The sequence below is a fragment of the Silurus aristotelis genome, assembly GCF_946808225.1.
Source record: "Silurus aristotelis genome assembly, chromosome: 13".
NCBI classification, from domain to species: domain Eukaryota; kingdom Metazoa; phylum Chordata; class Actinopteri; order Siluriformes; family Siluridae; genus Silurus; species Silurus aristotelis.
This window is the reverse complement of record NC_139586.1, coordinates 24,544,051-24,562,298: the sequence shown is the minus strand read 5'-3', so window position 1 is coordinate 24,562,298 and position 18,248 is coordinate 24,544,051. Positions and strand designations below refer to the sequence as shown.

Genomic DNA, 18,248 nt, shown 5'->3' with positions numbered 1-18,248 from the left:
CTCAAAGGAACATCCCTGCTGTAGATTAATGCTAACAAAAGTATTGGGACACCTGAGCTTTTCAGCCACATGTGCTTCTTCCACAAACTGGTCTATGGATCCTGTTGCATAAAATGTTCTCTTTACTTGAACTAGGAGACCCAAACCTGCTCCAGTATCACAATGTCCCCATGCGCAAAGCCAGCGCCATGATGATGTGCTTTACATGGGTTGGAGAAGAAGATTTGAAGAAGAAGGTCTGCTCCCTAACCCGAACCCAACCCTATTGAACTTCGCACAACTCTAAATGCACCCCAGACCTCATGGGGAAGTGGTAGCTTAATGGTTACCCTCTTGGTATGCAGGTCAGGGTTCAAGCGCCGTTATCGCCAAGCTGCCACTTTTTGGGGCCCTTGAACAAGGCCCTTATATATCAGTGGGCACTGTATCATGGCTGACTCTGCACTCTGCTGCCAGCTTCCCAGTATATAGTTCCCAGCTCTAGTATATGAAGATAGAACCTCACCTACATCAGTCCCTGTCTTTACTAATGCTCTTGTAGCTGAAAGATCTAAAATCTCTACACTCTGTAATCCAGTGGAACATCTTCAAAAAAGATGTTATCATAACAGCGAACGGAGACCAAATGTGGAATAATATGTTTAAGAAGCACATCCGAATCTTATCATCGTGAAATAATCAAAGACGAGACGATGTGTCTGAAATGGCGTATAGTTTATTCTGTGAAACAAAGGACCATATAGCAAGCGTCGGCATCTTCGAATAAACCCAAGCTTTTCTAGAGACTAATAAGTTCTGAAATCTTTTTAAATGCTTCCAGTTACACATTTGGAGTTATTCGTTGTATTTTTTATAAGACAAATATAACATGTGATATACATTATGTACTTAAGTTTTTTTTTTTGTTGTTTTTTTATTTTAAATTAAATGCATTTCAGTATGATGGTTAATCATTTGGTGTGTTCGTTGTCTAGAGGTGAGGGGGATTAGGCGAGCCGAGAAAACGAGCGCAGCCAGCTGAGATCGGTGGATCGTTTGCTTCGATGTGAACAGGCGTTCTTAAAATACTCACAATTCCGTAAAGAAATAAAAAATAAAATAAAAAAAGAGTTAAAAGGAGTTTACAGGTAAATTCGGTACACAAATAAAAAATATACAAACTATTGCACGATGGAGGTAACGGAGACCAATACAGCATGAGTTGGCGTCTAGTGAAATGAGGCATCGTGTTATTTAGCTCCCAAATGAAATTAGAGAATAGACATGGAAATACAAAACACACAAAAACTAAAAAACAATTTTCTGTATAAAAATTTAACTAATAATAGAGTTTAAAATATTTCAGAGGAGGTTCATCTGGATTTGTAACAACAAAATAATACAGTAACACTGAAACGAAAAGCATGACGCTGCTGCACGTAAGTAGCCGTGTGCTGAAATCCGAAGTGTTACGTTTGCCTGCCACGTGACTTCTGATATTTTCCCAATTTCCTCATATAGCGATCATCTACATATATATATGTACATATACATATACACACAAACACATACACTATATAGACAAAAGTATTGGGACACCTGAGCTTTTCAGCCATATGTGGTTCTTCCCCAAACTGTTACCACAACGTTGGATTTTAAAAGATGTCATTGGATGCAGTAGGATTTTCCATTCACTTAAACTAGGGGGCCCAAACCTGTCCCAGCAGGACAATGCCTATGTGCAAAAAGCCAGTGCCATGATGTGCTTTACATGTGTTAGAGTGAAACATCTGGAGTGGCCTCCTATAGACCTCAACCCCATTGAGCACATTCGGGAAGAATTAGACTGCTGACTGCACCTCACTTACATCAGTACCAGACTTTACTAACACCCATGTGGCTGAATGGGTACAAATCTCCACAAGAACACTCCAAAATCTTACCAGAAGTGTGGACATGATTATGGATGTGATTATAACAGTAAATAGGGTCTAAATGTGAAATGGGACTCCTATGGTACATATGGATCTTAAAGTCAGGTGTCCACAAACTTTTGTCCATATAATGTGTGTATACTGTATATATACACATACATACATATACACATATATATACATATACATATACACTGTAGTTTATAATACAGTAGTTTATTTACCTACTTATATATATTTTGTAAAGGAGACATTAATGGGAAAGTTTTCAGCAGTCAGTGGTAAAGCTGTAACTTTTTTCCCCTGTAGCATGTTTATGTTGGGATGTTTCTCAGGAATTGGACAAGGTCTGAGAAAAAAGGGAAAGGGGTAAGGAAATGATGACTAGAGCTGCAAATAAAGTAGTACAGGACCTCTTTTCATGGACGTAACCACATCATTAACTGGCATTCTAAAATGCCACTGTTCAAAAACGATAAATTGGAATTGGTGGCAAAATGGTGAGAGGAAAAAACAAAAACCGTGATCCACACACCTTTAGTGTAACATGAATAATATTCTGCACATGTTATTGATGAAAGTAAGAATATTACTGGAACAAATATGTGTGTCCTTCAGCAGGCTACATTACAGTCAGCGAAAGAGCGATTCTAAACAGTACACTGAATATCAGTGGCACCTTTAGTCAAACTCCGGTAGTCCAGGTAGACCCATATATGGGACCACAGCTGAAGGGTGAATGGTTAACCTTCTTAGCTCGAAGAAGCCCATGAGTCCGTGGTAAGAAAGTTGGAAACAAGAACAAGTTCACTTCAATGACCCAAAATATAAAAAAATCACAGGTTTAAAAATCACATGGCAGGCAGCACACGGTTCAAGTAAAATACAGGAAATGTTTTTTTTAGTAAAGGATCTCAGGATTAATACTGGTAGGGTTAAACAGCAGAACAGAAGCTGGCCAAGTTTGTTCCAAATCACAGTCTGGAAGAGGATCAGGACTACCAGTACAACATTTTTAGTGGATTGTGCTTATGGAGAACATAGAAGGTTACATTTTGCGGGCGGGGACTAAACAGTGTTTCCGTGATCGACAGCGAAATTAAAAATCGTTAGAAGCGAGTTAGTTCTCAGCGCAGGTTCAGGTTTTACACGTCATGAGCTTGTGAAGATTTCGCAGAACTGAACCGACAATGGAAATTCAAACCTGTTCGGGGATAGGAGATTTAATGTGCATCTGTATGTGCACGTGTGTGCGCCAAAGCCACAAAAACAGCACTGCTCACTTTAAAAAAAAAAAAAAAAAACATAAAACTACCAACCTTCAAGACTCATCTCTACAAATCAGCCAGACCCAGAACCAGTACAGTACATTAAAGCAGTCGATTTGTACAGGTCAGTCTTTTATACTTGGCATGAGCAGCGCTGTTACTCTTGCACAATTCCTTGTTGTATGCATATGTTATATTACATCCCATTCACGTACCATACAGTCAAGCAGAGTCTGTGAACAGGAAATCGAGAACCTTCTGAAGAAACTGAGAGCATTCGCATTTTACAGCGTTACGGGCATTAGTCTTAGTTTGCCTCTTCACCCAATATGTAGTCCAGAAATGTTTGGTATCTGATGTTTGCATGTCATATATATATATATATATATATATATATATATATATATATATATATATATATATATATATACACACACACACACACACACAAACATACATAAATACATGTGTGTGTGTGTGTGTGTATATATATATATATATATATATATATGAAATATGACCACTATTACTGAGCTACTTGGTCCTGAAAGACACAAAGGAAAATGAAAAAGTTCATTATGTTTAAAAAAAAAAAAATAAAAATAAAATATGATGCAAACAAGAGACACCAAACATGTCTTTTGGGTGCAATGGGGATGTTTGAATAAATAATTTTTCCAAATACAAATCCAAGCAGATGACTGTTCACAGGTTCTCTCTCACACACACACACACACACACACACACACCTGAAATAAACAGTCAGAGTAGTGCAGGTAAGAGCAGTGCATGTAAAATGAATGAGCTCGTTCCCGTAACACGTGGGCTGCCCCCCATCGTTAAGTTTAAATAAAATAAGAGGTTTAATACATTAAAAACAAAAACTCGCTCACGCTTTCATTCACACACACACACACACACACACACACACACACGCTTTCCTCTCCTGCAGTGGTGTAAAGATGGTTTGTGAGGGGGAGGAACCGGCGTTCAGGTGCTATTCATCTCGGCTTTGCTGAGTGCGATGGCCAGTTCCAGATCTTCCTGCTCCTGCTGCCTGAGTCTCTTCAGCCTCTCGCGCTCGGCTCGCTCGCTCTCGCGCTTGGCCCACTCCATTTGCTGCGCCTCATTCCCAAACTGGAGAAGGAGAGAGAGGAACAAACAAAAAAAAACAAAAAGAACACAACACAATGAAGCATGTGGTCAGTGCTGACACAAGTTTCAAGTTAGCACATGAAAAAGTACAACTGATTTGGTATCATTTGCTTTAGAATATGCAGAATTGGAAATAAAGCTAAGATGCAAAAAATAAAAAAACACAAAATATAAAAAAAATTTGAATATTTCTCCAGTTAAGCCTTCTGTCTACGGCGACCACCGGAAAAATAAACCCCTTCGGAAATCTTTCCTTTAATGCGATGATGCTGCCAAAGAGCAATTCCTTTCGAAACAGAACGTGAAACCTCTGGCGTATATCAGTGGACAAAGACGCCTGTTTTTTTGTTTTTTTTTCCTCCAGATGTGCGGCGAGCAACAGGAAGAAAACAGCGAGGCTTGAATCCGGAGTGATGCTACATAATAATAAACAGGTCCTTCATTTCTTTTTTGACAAACAAACTAGAGCAGTCCTAAGGTCCTGACTTGACTGCTACGTATGGAATCATTACTTTATCGCCATAGCAATAACAATAATGTAAATGCCACAGCTGATCTCTAAATCTCGCGTTATCACACGAATAGAGTTTGAGACTAGCAGATGTTTGGAACGACTGTTTTAGCTTTAAATCCGCAGAAAACCAAACCCCAGACCGGAAAAATCGCCACTACATCAAAACTTGTGACTAAAGACTTGTGACTTGACTTGTGCAAGTATTCAACCGCCTATATTGTTTCTAACGTGACAAGCTGCCACTGAAATGGACTTGATTGGATTTCTATCATGAATCTACATAATATTTACAGATTGTCGCACTGGACGAGTCGCACTGGACGAGGGGCATCTGACAATGGATTGGCTCTAAGCCTTTTCCTGTTTACTGTGGTAATTGACAGGTTGATGGACGAGGTAAGACAAGAGTCTCCATGGACTATGATGTCTGTGGACGATATTGTGATTTGTGGTGAGAGTAGGGAGCAGGTTGAGAAGAGCCTGGAAAGGTGGAGGTACGTGCTGGAGAGAAGGAGAATGAAAGTCAGTAGGAGCAAGACAGAGTACATGTGTGTGAATGAGATGGAGGGCAGTGGAGTGATGCGGTTGCAGGGAGAAGATGTGGAGAAGGTGGAGGAGTTCAGGTACCTGGGGTCAACAGTGCAAAGTAATGGAGAGTGTGTTAGAAAAGTGAAGAAAAGAGTTCAGGCAGGGTGGAGTGGGTGGAGAAGAGTGATAGCGATTTGTGATTTGTGATAGAAGAGTATCTGTGAGAGTGAAAGGGAAAGTTTATAGGACTGTGGTGAGACCTGCGATGTTGTATGGTTTAGAGACAGTGGCACTGAATAAAAGACAGGAGGCGGAGCTGGAGGTAGCAGAGCTGAAGATGTTGAGGTTTTCGTTGGGAGTGACGACGATGGACAGAATTAGAAATGAGTTTATTTGAGGGACAGCGCATGTAGGACGTTTTGGAGACAAGGTGAGGGAGGCGAGATTGAGATGGTTTGGACATATGCATGGGGTATATCAGTAGAAGAATGCTAAAGATGGAGCCGCAAGGAAGGAGGAAAAGAGGAAGACCAAGGAGGAGGTTTATGGATGTGGTGAGGGAAGACATGTAGGTAGTTGGGGTGAAAGAGGCAGATATAGAGGACAGGGGGGTATGGAGACGGATGATCCGCTGTGGCGACCCCTAATGGGAGAAGCCGAAAGAAGAAGTAGTAAACCCTGACTGCACCCCAGACCTCCTCACCTCACCTACATCAGTACCTGACTTTACTAAATGCAGCTAACTATTGCTGAATGAGCACAAATCTGTACCAGCACACTCCAACATCTAGTGGAACATCTTTCCAAAAGACGGGAGATTATTATAACAGCGCATGGAGATCTATTGTGTAAATCTGCTTTGAGACAATGTTCATTGTTAAGAGTGCTATACAAATAAAAATGAATTGAATTGAGATGTTTAAAAAGCATATTCCAATCTTTAGTGTATATAATATGGATAATATCTAATTTAATGTAGATTCATGACATAATCCCATGTAAGTGTTATACCTCCAGCCTGCAGCACTTTTTAAAATATAGTGTGATACAAGTCACTGACATGTCAGTTTAGCAAAATTCCAGACAATCTTACCTTCAGTTTCCCACTTCCTGTAAAAGAAAATTAGATCACTCGCGCACAAACACAAAAAAAACCAACATTCTCAAAAGAACGCTTGAGGAAACATGGTGACGTGGGACTGGGTGAACTGAGCGCAAACAAAGGGCAGGACGGACACTGAACAGACCATGAACACCATGAACACATGAAAAATCTTTAAATTAGGCTTTCTGAAAGCAATAAAACCAAACAGGAAAATGAAACATGCACTGATTTTTTTTTTAAAATGGGAGGCTCCGAAACGTGCAAAACTCAATTTCCTTTGAGAACAGAAACTGAAAAAACAAACAAACAAAAAAACAGGATGGACGTGAGGAGAACATGCAGATCAGAATAACTACAGAATGGAAGGAGTGACACTAAGGAGAACAAGGTCACCTCTGTACACACATATATATATATAAATGGATTCTTTATTCAAGCTGTGAAGTAATTAATTTTTGTATTTTTTATTAAAAGATGTGCTGATTAATTAATCAAATTATTCAAACTAATATTGCCATGTAAAAAGAGAAATAACTTTTAAATGTAGACTTGTTACAGTCGATCACTCGCTCCCGGGGTCTCTTCTTTCGACTCCGAACAAATTTCTTTTTGAGGACAGGTTTGTTCGTTTCCGCAAAAGTTCGTAAAGTGAATGCTCATAAAGTGAATTTTCGTGTGGAGCGTCTGTACATACATACATACATGTTATATATATACAGTGGTACCTTGACCTACGAGTTTAATTCGTTCCATGGACGAGCTCGTATCTCAATTTGCTCGCACATCAAATCAGTTTTCCATATTGAAAATATTTAAAATGGCATTAATCTCCTGAACACTACGTATCCCTAAACTTTAAAATGTTTTACTTTTTCTTCTTTGCTTATCTTAATTTTCGTCACAATCTTCTAGCAGCGGCGTCTCGAGCTCGTGCCTCAATTCTTTGCTCGCGTAACAAAGCAAAAATTCGACCAAGTGACCGCTCGTATCTCGGAAAACTCGTACATTAATGCACTCGTAGGTCAAGTTACCACTGTGTGTGCGTGTGTGTGTGTGTGTGTATATATATGTATATATATATATATATATATATATATATATATATATATATATATATATATATATATATATAGAGTATAAATATGGTATACATATTACACAATATTCTACCACACAGCTGCTGAAATCTGGATTCTGATCGTCAGATGTTGTTGCTATAGTAAGATCTAGCTAAACTTTCTAGTAAGGAGGAACATGACAAGCTGTATTTTTCCGATCTTATTAGCACAAGACAGAAATTAAACAGAGAGTCCAGAGAGGGGGAACGACTGAAGGGTGAACGGCAACAGGGACTCGACTGTTTCATGTTCAATGTAACCGTAAATGATTCTAAAGTAATCACATGATGTCATTTAACATGTATATATATTTTTAAGATTGGCAGCTTGCTGGGGTATAAGAGGGAAACGGTACACTTGGTGATGTGCTGTTATAGGAAATCATCGTGCTAATCAACACACCATCTTGTGCCTGACACATTTCCCACAACGGCACAAAATGTAGTGCTTTTTTTTTTTTGGTACAGAACGTTAAGAAACAAACAAACAAATAAATAAATAAATGAAATATTGACTAAAAGGAACATTTTAGTCAGAGGTGACCCCCATTTTAATTATTATTATTAAGTCATTATTATTTATTATTATATAAGTATTATTATTAGTAAGATCAAAAAGTCTTTAAATTCTTTTTGGGGTTTTTTTTGTTTTTTTTGTTTTTTTACAAATAAATAGCGAATATTGGGCTGATGGACAAAGAAAGAGTTTAGGAGACAGTGTTGCATGCACAAAGACTGACAGAAGAATGACAGCTAAGTGTAGATGAGGAGGAAGAGTTATAAATAATGAGTGCACAAACAAATCTCATGCTGAGAAATCTCCAGGCTGAGAGCTGAGTAGTGATACTGCTCCTTCCTGTAAACCAGTCACCATGGACACGTCTCCAAAATGCCCCCTACTGCCAATAACCCAAACCCTCCAGGACCTTTGGGTATGTACAGGATAAACACGCTGACTGCCTTTTTAGCCTCGTCAAGGCCCTGTGTCTCATAACCTTCATGCTGAACTGTGCGTGTGTGTGTGTGTAAATAAAATATTTTTTAAAATCACAGAAAAATGAGATTATGACCATAGACTTGGTTCTGAGGGAAAGAAATGTGGGGAAGACACACCCTTCCAGAGCAACTTAAACGTGAGCGGGGGGAAAAAGCCCATGCTAAAGGGTTGAACGATGGTTTACTGTCAGCATGCCATGGGTCCACAAACGGACGTTTGTTTTAAAATTACGCTCTGTGGACAAACCTGAATATAAGATGTGTGCAATTTGAGTCTCAATACAGCGTCACAATAACCTCCACCCCTCTGGGAAGATGTTCCACTGGATTTCGGAGTATGCTTGTGGAGATTGGTGGGAATTCATTCAGCCACAAGAGTGTGAGTGAAGTCACCAATTCATCCCAAAGATGTCCAATAGGGTTGAGATCAATAACAGGTGCCTTCAACCCATGTCACCTGTATCTCCACCGAGCTCGCTTTGCAGCCATTCTGGAGCAGGTTTGGGTCTCAACCAAGTGAAGAGAAAGTTTAACGCCACCCCATCCAATAGCATCCAATTCAACTGCATGCCTACAACTTTGTGATAACAACTTGGGGAAGAACCACGAACGGCTGAAAAAAAAATTTAAGTTTGTCCACAGAGTGTAATCATTAAAACAAACTGGTAAAGCTACGCTGACCATCATGTGCCAGCTCACCATACAGTAAATCTTTTGTCTATTCGATTGATACCACAGGGAGCTCCTGGATTCTGATTGGACAGAAGGTATGAGCTCGTTTTTTTGCGAAAGAGTAGCTCTGACTTTTAAGTACAAATATAAGAACGGGAGAAGACACTGGAAGGAGTCTCCAGTACAAGGTACAAGGGGGGGGGGATTTTAAGAATGAGCAAAAAACGATCAGGTTTTATGATTTAAAAAAATTATAATAATATAAAAAAAATTTTTATAAGTCACGAGGGTAATTTCCAACATATAAATGGAAAACTCCATTCCTCCAGCTGAATCTCGTTACATTTGAACTCGTTACGATAAATAACCGCTTTTTCACTAAAAACAGAGAATTTTTTAGCCTTAGGAAGGGGTGGAAGTAACAAACTTTCCTGTCAAAGTGCCCCATGAATCAGTGCAGATGATTGAACCCACTACATTTCTCCCCCTCTATCGTTTCATCATTTCGCAGATTTGGTTCATCTCAAAGAGTAATGGCAGTAGAGATGGAGAGTAGCCAGCATGAGGCAAGAGCATAGACTGAAAGCTATACAAGCCAAATGGTGTGGTCTGTTCCAGAAACCTCACTAGAAAGCAGAGAGAATGTTTGAGGGAACAACGGAAAAAAAAAAACAAACAAAAAAAAAAAAACACCAAAGAAATAAAAGGTGGACTGGACAAGAAGAGTAGTATCACTACGCTCAACTTACAGAGCTGAAGTCTGCAAAACCCAAGGAAGAATCTTTAGTGGCTTTACTTGAAGCAGATGGAGCGAACGGATCTTTGCCACTAAACGGATCCCCAAGCCCCTTTTTACTCTGAAAAGGGTCGTTGGCGTCGGAACCGAAGGGCTGGAACGGATCGCTCGGTTTGGATAAATCCGCTGATCCGGAGATGTTCGTCGGAGTGCTTTTACCTGGAAGAGGTCAGAAAGAAGGAGACTTTTTTTTTCATTTCCAAGTCAAAAACGTTAGTCACATCCACAAAACAGTGGTCAGGGGTATTGTGGGCGTTACGCCGGAACGCTTGGTTTGTTCGTTTGTTGGTTTGATCGTGAATAGGTGTGATTTTTCCCGGCTCGTCACGGTGCGTGAGCGGACGGTGCCTGACGTGCGACTCCAGACAAATTTCACCGCCGTCCCACTACGTGCTTCGGCTGCGTTCCGTCCGTTACTGTTCTAAACGTGCTGCAACGCAAACGTTAACTGTTGCCACCTAGCATGTTCCCAACCGTTTATTTCACCCGAGCTGGTCTCTATATTTATGCAATAAATGTACAACAACACACTTCTTTAAAAGCGTGAGATATGTATGTGCGATATATTTTTCTTTTGTATTTATATACTTGTAATATGTCTCTACTTTTTTATATATTTGCACATTTCTTTGTCTTTGCTGCTGTAAGAAATTTCCCCACTGTGGGATGAATAAAGGTATATCTTATTTAATATTTTCAAATTTGTATATCGTAATTTGTTTACGCTTTTTCGCTAATCTGCACTTTACTGAATTATTTCCATTCAAAATCGAATATCGACCTTTTTTTTTCTTCCCTCGACCACATTTTCAGGCGTTTCAGTTTCAGGCGTTTGTTTACGAGTGAATAATAAGCACGCAGCAGGCCACAAACCAGTGTAGCGCACAAGCCGTTTTCAACTGGTTTCGATCGTCGCTCGGTGCACGAACACGGGATTCAACAGCAAGCCGAACATTTTGAGAAGAATAAACGATGGAAGAAACTCCTGACTCGAACTCGCCCACAACACCCGCGACCTTATTTGATTTCTTTTGTAAAAGTAGTTGAAAAGAAGGTTTGAGGCTCATAAGAATGTTATCAGATATCAATCAGTGACTCATTAATATCATTCTATCAGTCAGTATTTCTGCAGGTTTCACAAAGTCGAATTGAAGACTTTTTAAGACCATTAAGAATGAAATTTAAGATCTATATCAGAACAACAAAAACACACACGCGCACACAAATACGTTGTTAGCGACCGACTTGAACCGAGCGGTAAATAGATTTTTTTCAAGCCGCTACACACGCACTTCCCCGTAGGTGGAAAAGAAAATCCGTTTTACGTCTGTGGTTCAATCCGAGAGAAAGTCACTCCAATAACAGAAAGCTGATTGGCTGTTGGTCTCGAAATAAATTTGTACGAGCGAAAAAGAAACTACGGAAACATTTCAGTGAACACTATAGGTAGCGTCACACGGACATCGGAAAATTAAGACCCGTTAAAAATGATTTAAGATCCAGAACAGTGAATTTAAGTCTTTTTAAGGACTAAAATTTGAATGTTTACCTTTAGACTTTTTCAGACCCCACAGAAACCCTGATTAATAGATCGGTGTGTTAAGTGTAAGAGACTTTTCACATAAACTGAGTTGATTAAGCAAAGAGTCTTGTGACATGATAATAGGAACATTATAGCCATAATAAAAGCATAGTACTTTGGATACTTTAGTGATTTTGAAGGCAAATACTTTAGTATTGTTAGTCAAGTGAAAGTTTAAAGGGACACTTTTACTGGAGTCATATTTTACTGAGTGTATCTCTACTTTAACTATATATATATATAAATATATAAAAAGATGTGTGTAAGACTATGAAGCTTTTTCTGAGAATATTGCCACAACCCAAAAATTGAGCAACATCATGTCTACTTCAACTGTCATCAATTTCAATTCAAAACATTTCACATGTTGATTTTATGTTGTTTTTTTTTAAAGGATGCCTGCAACGTTCTGCCTGTCCGTTTTGTTCTCTGCACTCTGACGTTGCGGTTTCAAAGTGCTTTCTAAATGAGAGGAGGTGAGAAAAGGTGTAACCCATCAGGCATGTGGCCAGTTCCTCTGGAAAGTTGGAGCGTCGGCGTTGCATTGTGCTTAAACAGAAACATAAAACCAACCCCACGGTCCACTTTCCCGCAAATCTCCGCTTCCTCCTGCCGTTATTAAACCGAACTCTGTGATTAATATTTGCGTGTGCATATGATGATCCTGGAGATGTTGCGGCGTTCGCGAGCTGCATGTTATTCGCATTTCCTTTTTGAACTGAGTGAGTGAATCAGAACTGTGCCACACCCTGAGCTTGTTTTCAAGTCACAGGACGTTGCTGATTCTCTTACACTGAAGCAAGAGGTGGGGGGGGGGGGTAAAAAAAAAAATAAAAAAAGAAAGAAAAGGCAAAATTACATGAAAATTAAAGAAATATACTGATGACAAAGCCTGCTGGCATGTACGATTAACATGAGGCATCCTCGAAAGATTACCCCGCAATCCAAAAAAAAAAAAAGAAACCGCAGCTGTTTCAGTCACACTTGTGGTGTGCCAGTGATGCCACTTGAACTTGCAGTATAATGGCATGGCATAGAAAAGCATCCACAATTTATTCTAAAGCAATTCATCATTTTGAATTGATATCCAAGAGATAAGCCATACACTAGCATTTTATTAAGCAAGTTTTCATAATAAATTTAATGTTGGGCAGTTCCACGAAACAGAACCAAGCATACGGGAAAAAAAAAAAAAAAAAAAAAAACATGCTTACGCATACGTTTTTCATGTGAGTGTACACAAATGGCACGGCATCTCTCATGAGAACTTTAAACTGGTTCTTGGTTCCCCTTCAAGGTGTTAACCGCAATGTGATCTGGGCTGTTATTTATATTAGACCAGCAATCAGTTTCTCTCTTTCAGTAAACGGAATGGCAAACCACAAGGCTGAGCTCCACCCTGACAACTCTAAACCAGCAAAAAAAAAAAAAAAAAAAAAACACAAGCCAAGCACAGCTCATCATTGCTCCATTCACACCTACAATACAAGAGCCTGCGAATGCAGTGCTCAGTCAAACATAAGAAACACTTGACGTGAAAGTTTTGTTAAGCACTTTATCAATCTAGACACAAATGCAAAAAAAATACAAATTAATTAATTTATATATATATATCGGATAAGCGGGAGAAGATGGTATGGTATGGTATATATACATATAAAATAAACCATGTCTACACCATACACCATGTCTATAATATATATTATTGTATAGAATAGGGTCAAAACCTAAGAAACAAAGAAATCCAGCTGAACCAGTTATAATTTGGAGAAAATAATGTAATATTTCTATATTAAAATTACAACCGATAGTGTGGAAAATGAACTTTGTGAGAGTTTATCAGCCAGAGGTTTAAAACAAAACAAACAAAAAAAAAAAGGGGAAAAAAAATTCAACACAACAACCAAACGGGTGCTCTCTCACACACACACACACACACGATAGTGCACAGAGGAAGTGAGGAAGGGCGTGGAGATCAGTATAATGTTGCCAGTGCAAGGCAAACCGCAGATGACTTGAAGCGCTTGAGTCGTCACCGTACCCCCTTTAATATACCAACTAAACCTCCAGCTCTAACCTCTTAAACACAACGATATGTTTGAATATCTAGGAACAAATAAAGACACTTCTGTAGGAAGAAACCAAAGTAGGTCATTATAAGGAAATGAAGCTTTCGCTACTCGAGTGAGCGACACTGATTCTGCAAGACGAAGAAGAAAATATTTCATATTATATATATATATATATATATATATATATATATATATACACACAACGTGTTCATTTGTTATATATATCCAGACCCGATGAACAAAGCATTGTGTGTGTGTGTGTGTGTGTGTGTGTGTGTATATATATATATAAAACAAAGAAGAACAAAAATGCAATTAATAATAAAACATAATAAATGGAAACATTACAATATTCCTACATCTCAACTAAAATGAGTAAACTACATAAAGCTAATTGTAAAAACCTGAACAACACACACACACACACACACACACACACACAGACACCCTACACACTACACACTAAAGGTTTACACTGCAGGTTCAATGGGTTTGCCCTGCCTCTGACTAAATGCATTGAAAAAATGCAAAAAGTGTTTTTAAAATGGTGTCGAATGTGATGCTTTGTAGCTCGATTTCATTTAATTATTGTATTATTACTAAATTTTCTGACTACTGAGGGAAAGTAAAAGCTCAGTGGTTAAAGATCTGGGATAATGAGAAGAAGGTCATGAGAGATGGGATATGTCAAATAAAAAATTTGACTGCTATAAAAAAAAAAAAAAAAAAAAAAAAAATTCCACACCCTTTACCCTTTTGATAAATTGACTGAAGTGCAATTTGAATTTGTCTACATCTCATGTGAGAGTAAAGGGGTCGGGTGAAGGACCATCCAGATCCTTTGACTGGCTCTGCTGTTTTCTTTTATTCCAAAAACAAAAAAACAAAAATAAAAGTGTGTGTGTGTGTGTGTGTGTGTATTGGGGTGTTTTTTTTTTTTTTTAGTCATAACACATTTTATCACTATAGTGTAAATGTCTATAAAATGTCTATAAATCCAAACACCACCTACTGATCACTAAAAACAGAGACAAACTAAAAAAAAAAAAAAAAAAAAAAAAAAAAAAAGGTAAATAAATAAATAAACAATTTTTAAAAAATCCTTTCAAGCCTTTTTTTGTTTTGTGTGTGTTCCGAACTGTTTTGAATTTCTATAGAATATTACTATTCAAATGATTTGATAAGGAAATGGGAAATCATGTGACTGAAACAAAAACCCAATATGAATCTATTCTAACCCTCCAGTTCCTGTTTACCTGAAGGAAGAAAAGAAAAAAGGGCTGCATATCACTGCGATTAATCTCCGCCGTATTAAACTGTGAAACTGTGTGTGAAACATGTGGGTAGGTGTTTTTTGTATTTTTTATTTTGCAGGTACAACTGTTGACGGAGAGAAGGAGAAAAAAAAAAAGGGGGGGGGGGGTTGAGAAGCACCTGAAAAACACAGACGTTTGGAATAAACAGTGTCTAAAATAAAATTATTTGAAAACACAGAGGTGTGACCTTTGACCTGGATTTCAGCGTTAACTTGTAAACCTACCGCTGGGAGGCTTGGGCCGAGGCGGGATGGTCTTCTTGGGCGGGAGAGCTGGAGTGTCCTGGTTTTGGTTAAAGGGGTCCTCAGTGAAGCTTTGCTGTACGAAAAAAACGAAGACAAAAAAAAAAATAATAAAAAACAACACTTTGACTGACACGTGTAAAGTTCAAAAGTTTAACTGAGAAAGAAAAAATATTTCACACAATGGGAAGGTTTGAGAGTGAGACTGAGCTGTAGTTTAGCAGAGGAATGTTTACTTAGTAGAAAAAGTGCACTCTTGTAAGCCTGTGACTGGCAGCTCGCACGACTTTACATTACCTTCCTATTACATTATTAGAAATTTGGTGGCCACACCTGCTGACCAATCAGAATCGAGAATTCAATCCTTGAGCATACCTTTGACATCTGACTAAAATCGGCAAAGCCACTGTTGCTGCCAAATGAGCTGCTTCCAAAAGGCTCCAGTGTTCCAAATGGGTCTGCAATCAGATATCAGATTAATAAATGTAAATATATGAACGTGAAAGATGTGTCGTGTGTATAAGTGTGTACACATACAGCTTTCTACTCAAACACTCCTCATTCTGCTTAATGAGGTACTGATTTGATCACCCGAATCCAATACTGGTTAATGGGAATGTATAAAAAAAACCACTGCTGTAATTAACACTCTCCTCCTGCAATGTGACCAAGTGGATGGTAAAAAAAAAAGTGCTAGAAGTCTTTCAAAGGTAAGTGGAAATTTAAAAATAACCATTGAACATGCTAAAAAAAAACAGTGAAAAGAAAAGTTTGGATTGAGGAAGAAGAAGAAGAAGAAAAAAAGACTCAAGTCATACAAAGGCCAGGCTGAAGTTTGCAAAAGACCACTGGAATTAGACTGTAGTGGACTGCAGTAAGCTAATCTTTTCTGATGAGTCCAATTTTCATCTCCAGGTCCTGTTCTGGTTGAAAGGAGACCTGAAAAGGCTTAAAACCCACAGTGTCCTGCACCAACTGTAAAATATGGAGGAGGGTCAGTGATGATCTGGGGGTGCTTCAGCAAGGAAATTGGACAGATTTGTATTCGTGAAGGTTGCATGAATCAAGCTAGGGTTGTTCTAGAAGAATTTGCTTCCCTCTTCTAAGTCAATGTTTCCCAACTCAGAGGATTGGATTTTCCAATAGGACAATGCAGCATTCCATACATCCAGAGCAATCAGAGTCTGGATGGAGGATCACCAGATAAAGACCCTGTCATGGCCAGCCCAATCTCCAGATTTAAACCCTATTGAAAAGCTCTGGAATGTCAAGGAGAGGAAGATGGATCGTCACAAACCATTGAGCAAAGCTGAGCTGTTTGCTTTGTTGCAAAAAAGAATGGTATAAATTTACCAGCAATGTTAAAAACCGCTGGAGATCATGCCAAAGTGCACCAAAGCTGTAATTGCAAATCGACGTTATTCCACCAAATACTGATCTCATAATGTTATTTAGCCAAAGCATTAACACAAATTTGTTTTTCAAATGATTTGGATTTTGTTTTATTCGAGTTATTAAAGCTCTGCAAATACTGCATGATCTTGGGTTATTCTGATGTGTTGCCATTTCCTTTAAATAGACACGAAATAAGTTATATTTAGAATTTAGGAGAAATATTGTCAGCAGTTCACAAAAAAATTCAACAAAACTGTTCATCTCACGAAAACATGCACCTGTAAGGAAAAAAACAAACTGATTATTTTGCAGTGGTCTGATTTTTTTTTTCCAGAGCTGCATACATTTTCTAAATATATAATATAAACACACACACATCAGGCATAACCTTATTTAGAAGTCAATATCACTGATTATCTCTTCATCATGGCACCTGTTAGTGTGTGGATATATTTATTAGGCAGCTTTGTTCTCAAAAGTGACGTGTTAGAAGCAGGAAAAATGGGCAAGTGTAAGGATTTGGGTTTGACTACGGACAAATTGTGCTTTCTAGACGACTGGGTCTGAGCATCACCAAAACTACAGCTCTTGTGGGATGTTCCTGGTCTGCAGTGGTCAGTATCTATTAGAAGTGCTCCGAGGAAGGAACAGTGGTAAACCTGCGACAGGGTCATGGGCGGCGGAGGCTCATTGATGCACGTGTTGAGCGAAGGCTGGACCGTGTGGTCCGATCCAACAGACGAGCTCCTGTAGCTCAAACTGCTGAAGATGTTCATGCTGTTCATGCTGTTAATGCTTAGTGTCAGAATGGTTTTGGCACCAAAAGGAGGACCAACACAATATTAGGCAGGTGGTCATAATGTTATGCCTGATCAGATCATTGTTTATATATAATATAATATATAAATATATATATGTATACGCACACTAAAACACACAGACGCCCACACACGCGCACTGCATAACTCTATACATATACAACTAATCCAGCTCTCTCCTTCTTTACTTGACAGAAATTTAAAAAAAAAACTGCAGTTAGAAATTGTCACGTGACAAACAGCCTCCAGGGAAAAAAAAACAAAAAGAAAAAAAACAAAAACACGAGCCTCGTTGCTGAGCAAAACAATTCTGCATCTACCTCAGATATTTGTGTGCCATTCTTCTCTTGCTTATAACCATGTTCTTTGTGTGTGTTTTGTTGTTTTTTTCTCCTCTAACCACTACAAGTATAAAAAAAGGCACTCATGCACTTCCTGGCATCGCTGTAAAAAAAAAAAAAAAAAAAAAAAAAAAGAAAAAAGAAAAAAAAAAGAAAAAAGAAAAGAAAAGAAAAGAAAAGAAAAAAAAAACCCTGTAACAGAACATGTTAACTGAAACAGCAGAGGAATGTCACATCCTTTTTAAGATTGGCAGAGTACTAGCAAGCGAGCAGGCGGGCGGGCGGTCAGGATGCTAAGCATGGGAACTTGTTTAACAGCATCTTCTCGCTTCACAGCTTTTCGGAGGCCTGCGAGGGGTACCAGAAGTGACTCCGATGGTAATATGTGTGAAAGTAGCTACCCGTTTGCTGCTAAGGC

At 38.7% G+C, this 18,248-nt stretch overlaps 1 protein-coding gene across 5 annotated transcripts in view; it reads right to left on the bottom strand.

Moving 5' to 3' along the window:
• Positions 1-695: 695 nt before the first annotated feature.
• eps15l1a (epidermal growth factor receptor pathway substrate 15-like 1a) overlaps positions 696-18,248 on the bottom strand; it is a 51,589-nt gene continuing 34,036 nt past the window's right edge. Inside the window, exons 22-26 of one of the 5 annotated variants that reach the window (XR_014536394.1) lie at positions 15,652-15,734; positions 15,259-15,352; positions 10,018-10,223; positions 4,117-4,318; positions 696-1,507 (exon numbers count right to left, since the gene is read on the bottom strand). Coding sequence is in view for 2 of the 5 variants with exons in the window: in XM_083559090.1 (XP_083415216.1) it covers positions 4,172-4,318; positions 10,018-10,223; positions 15,259-15,352; positions 15,652-15,734 (530 nt within the window). In the remaining 3 variants the exon portion in view is untranslated. Of the gene's footprint in view, positions 1,508-3,656; positions 4,319-8,861; positions 9,259-9,494; positions 10,224-15,258; positions 15,353-15,651; positions 15,735-18,248 lie in introns of those variants that run through there. The other 4 variants (XR_014536395.1, XM_083559090.1, XM_083559089.1 and 1 more) reach the window with 4 other exon arrangements.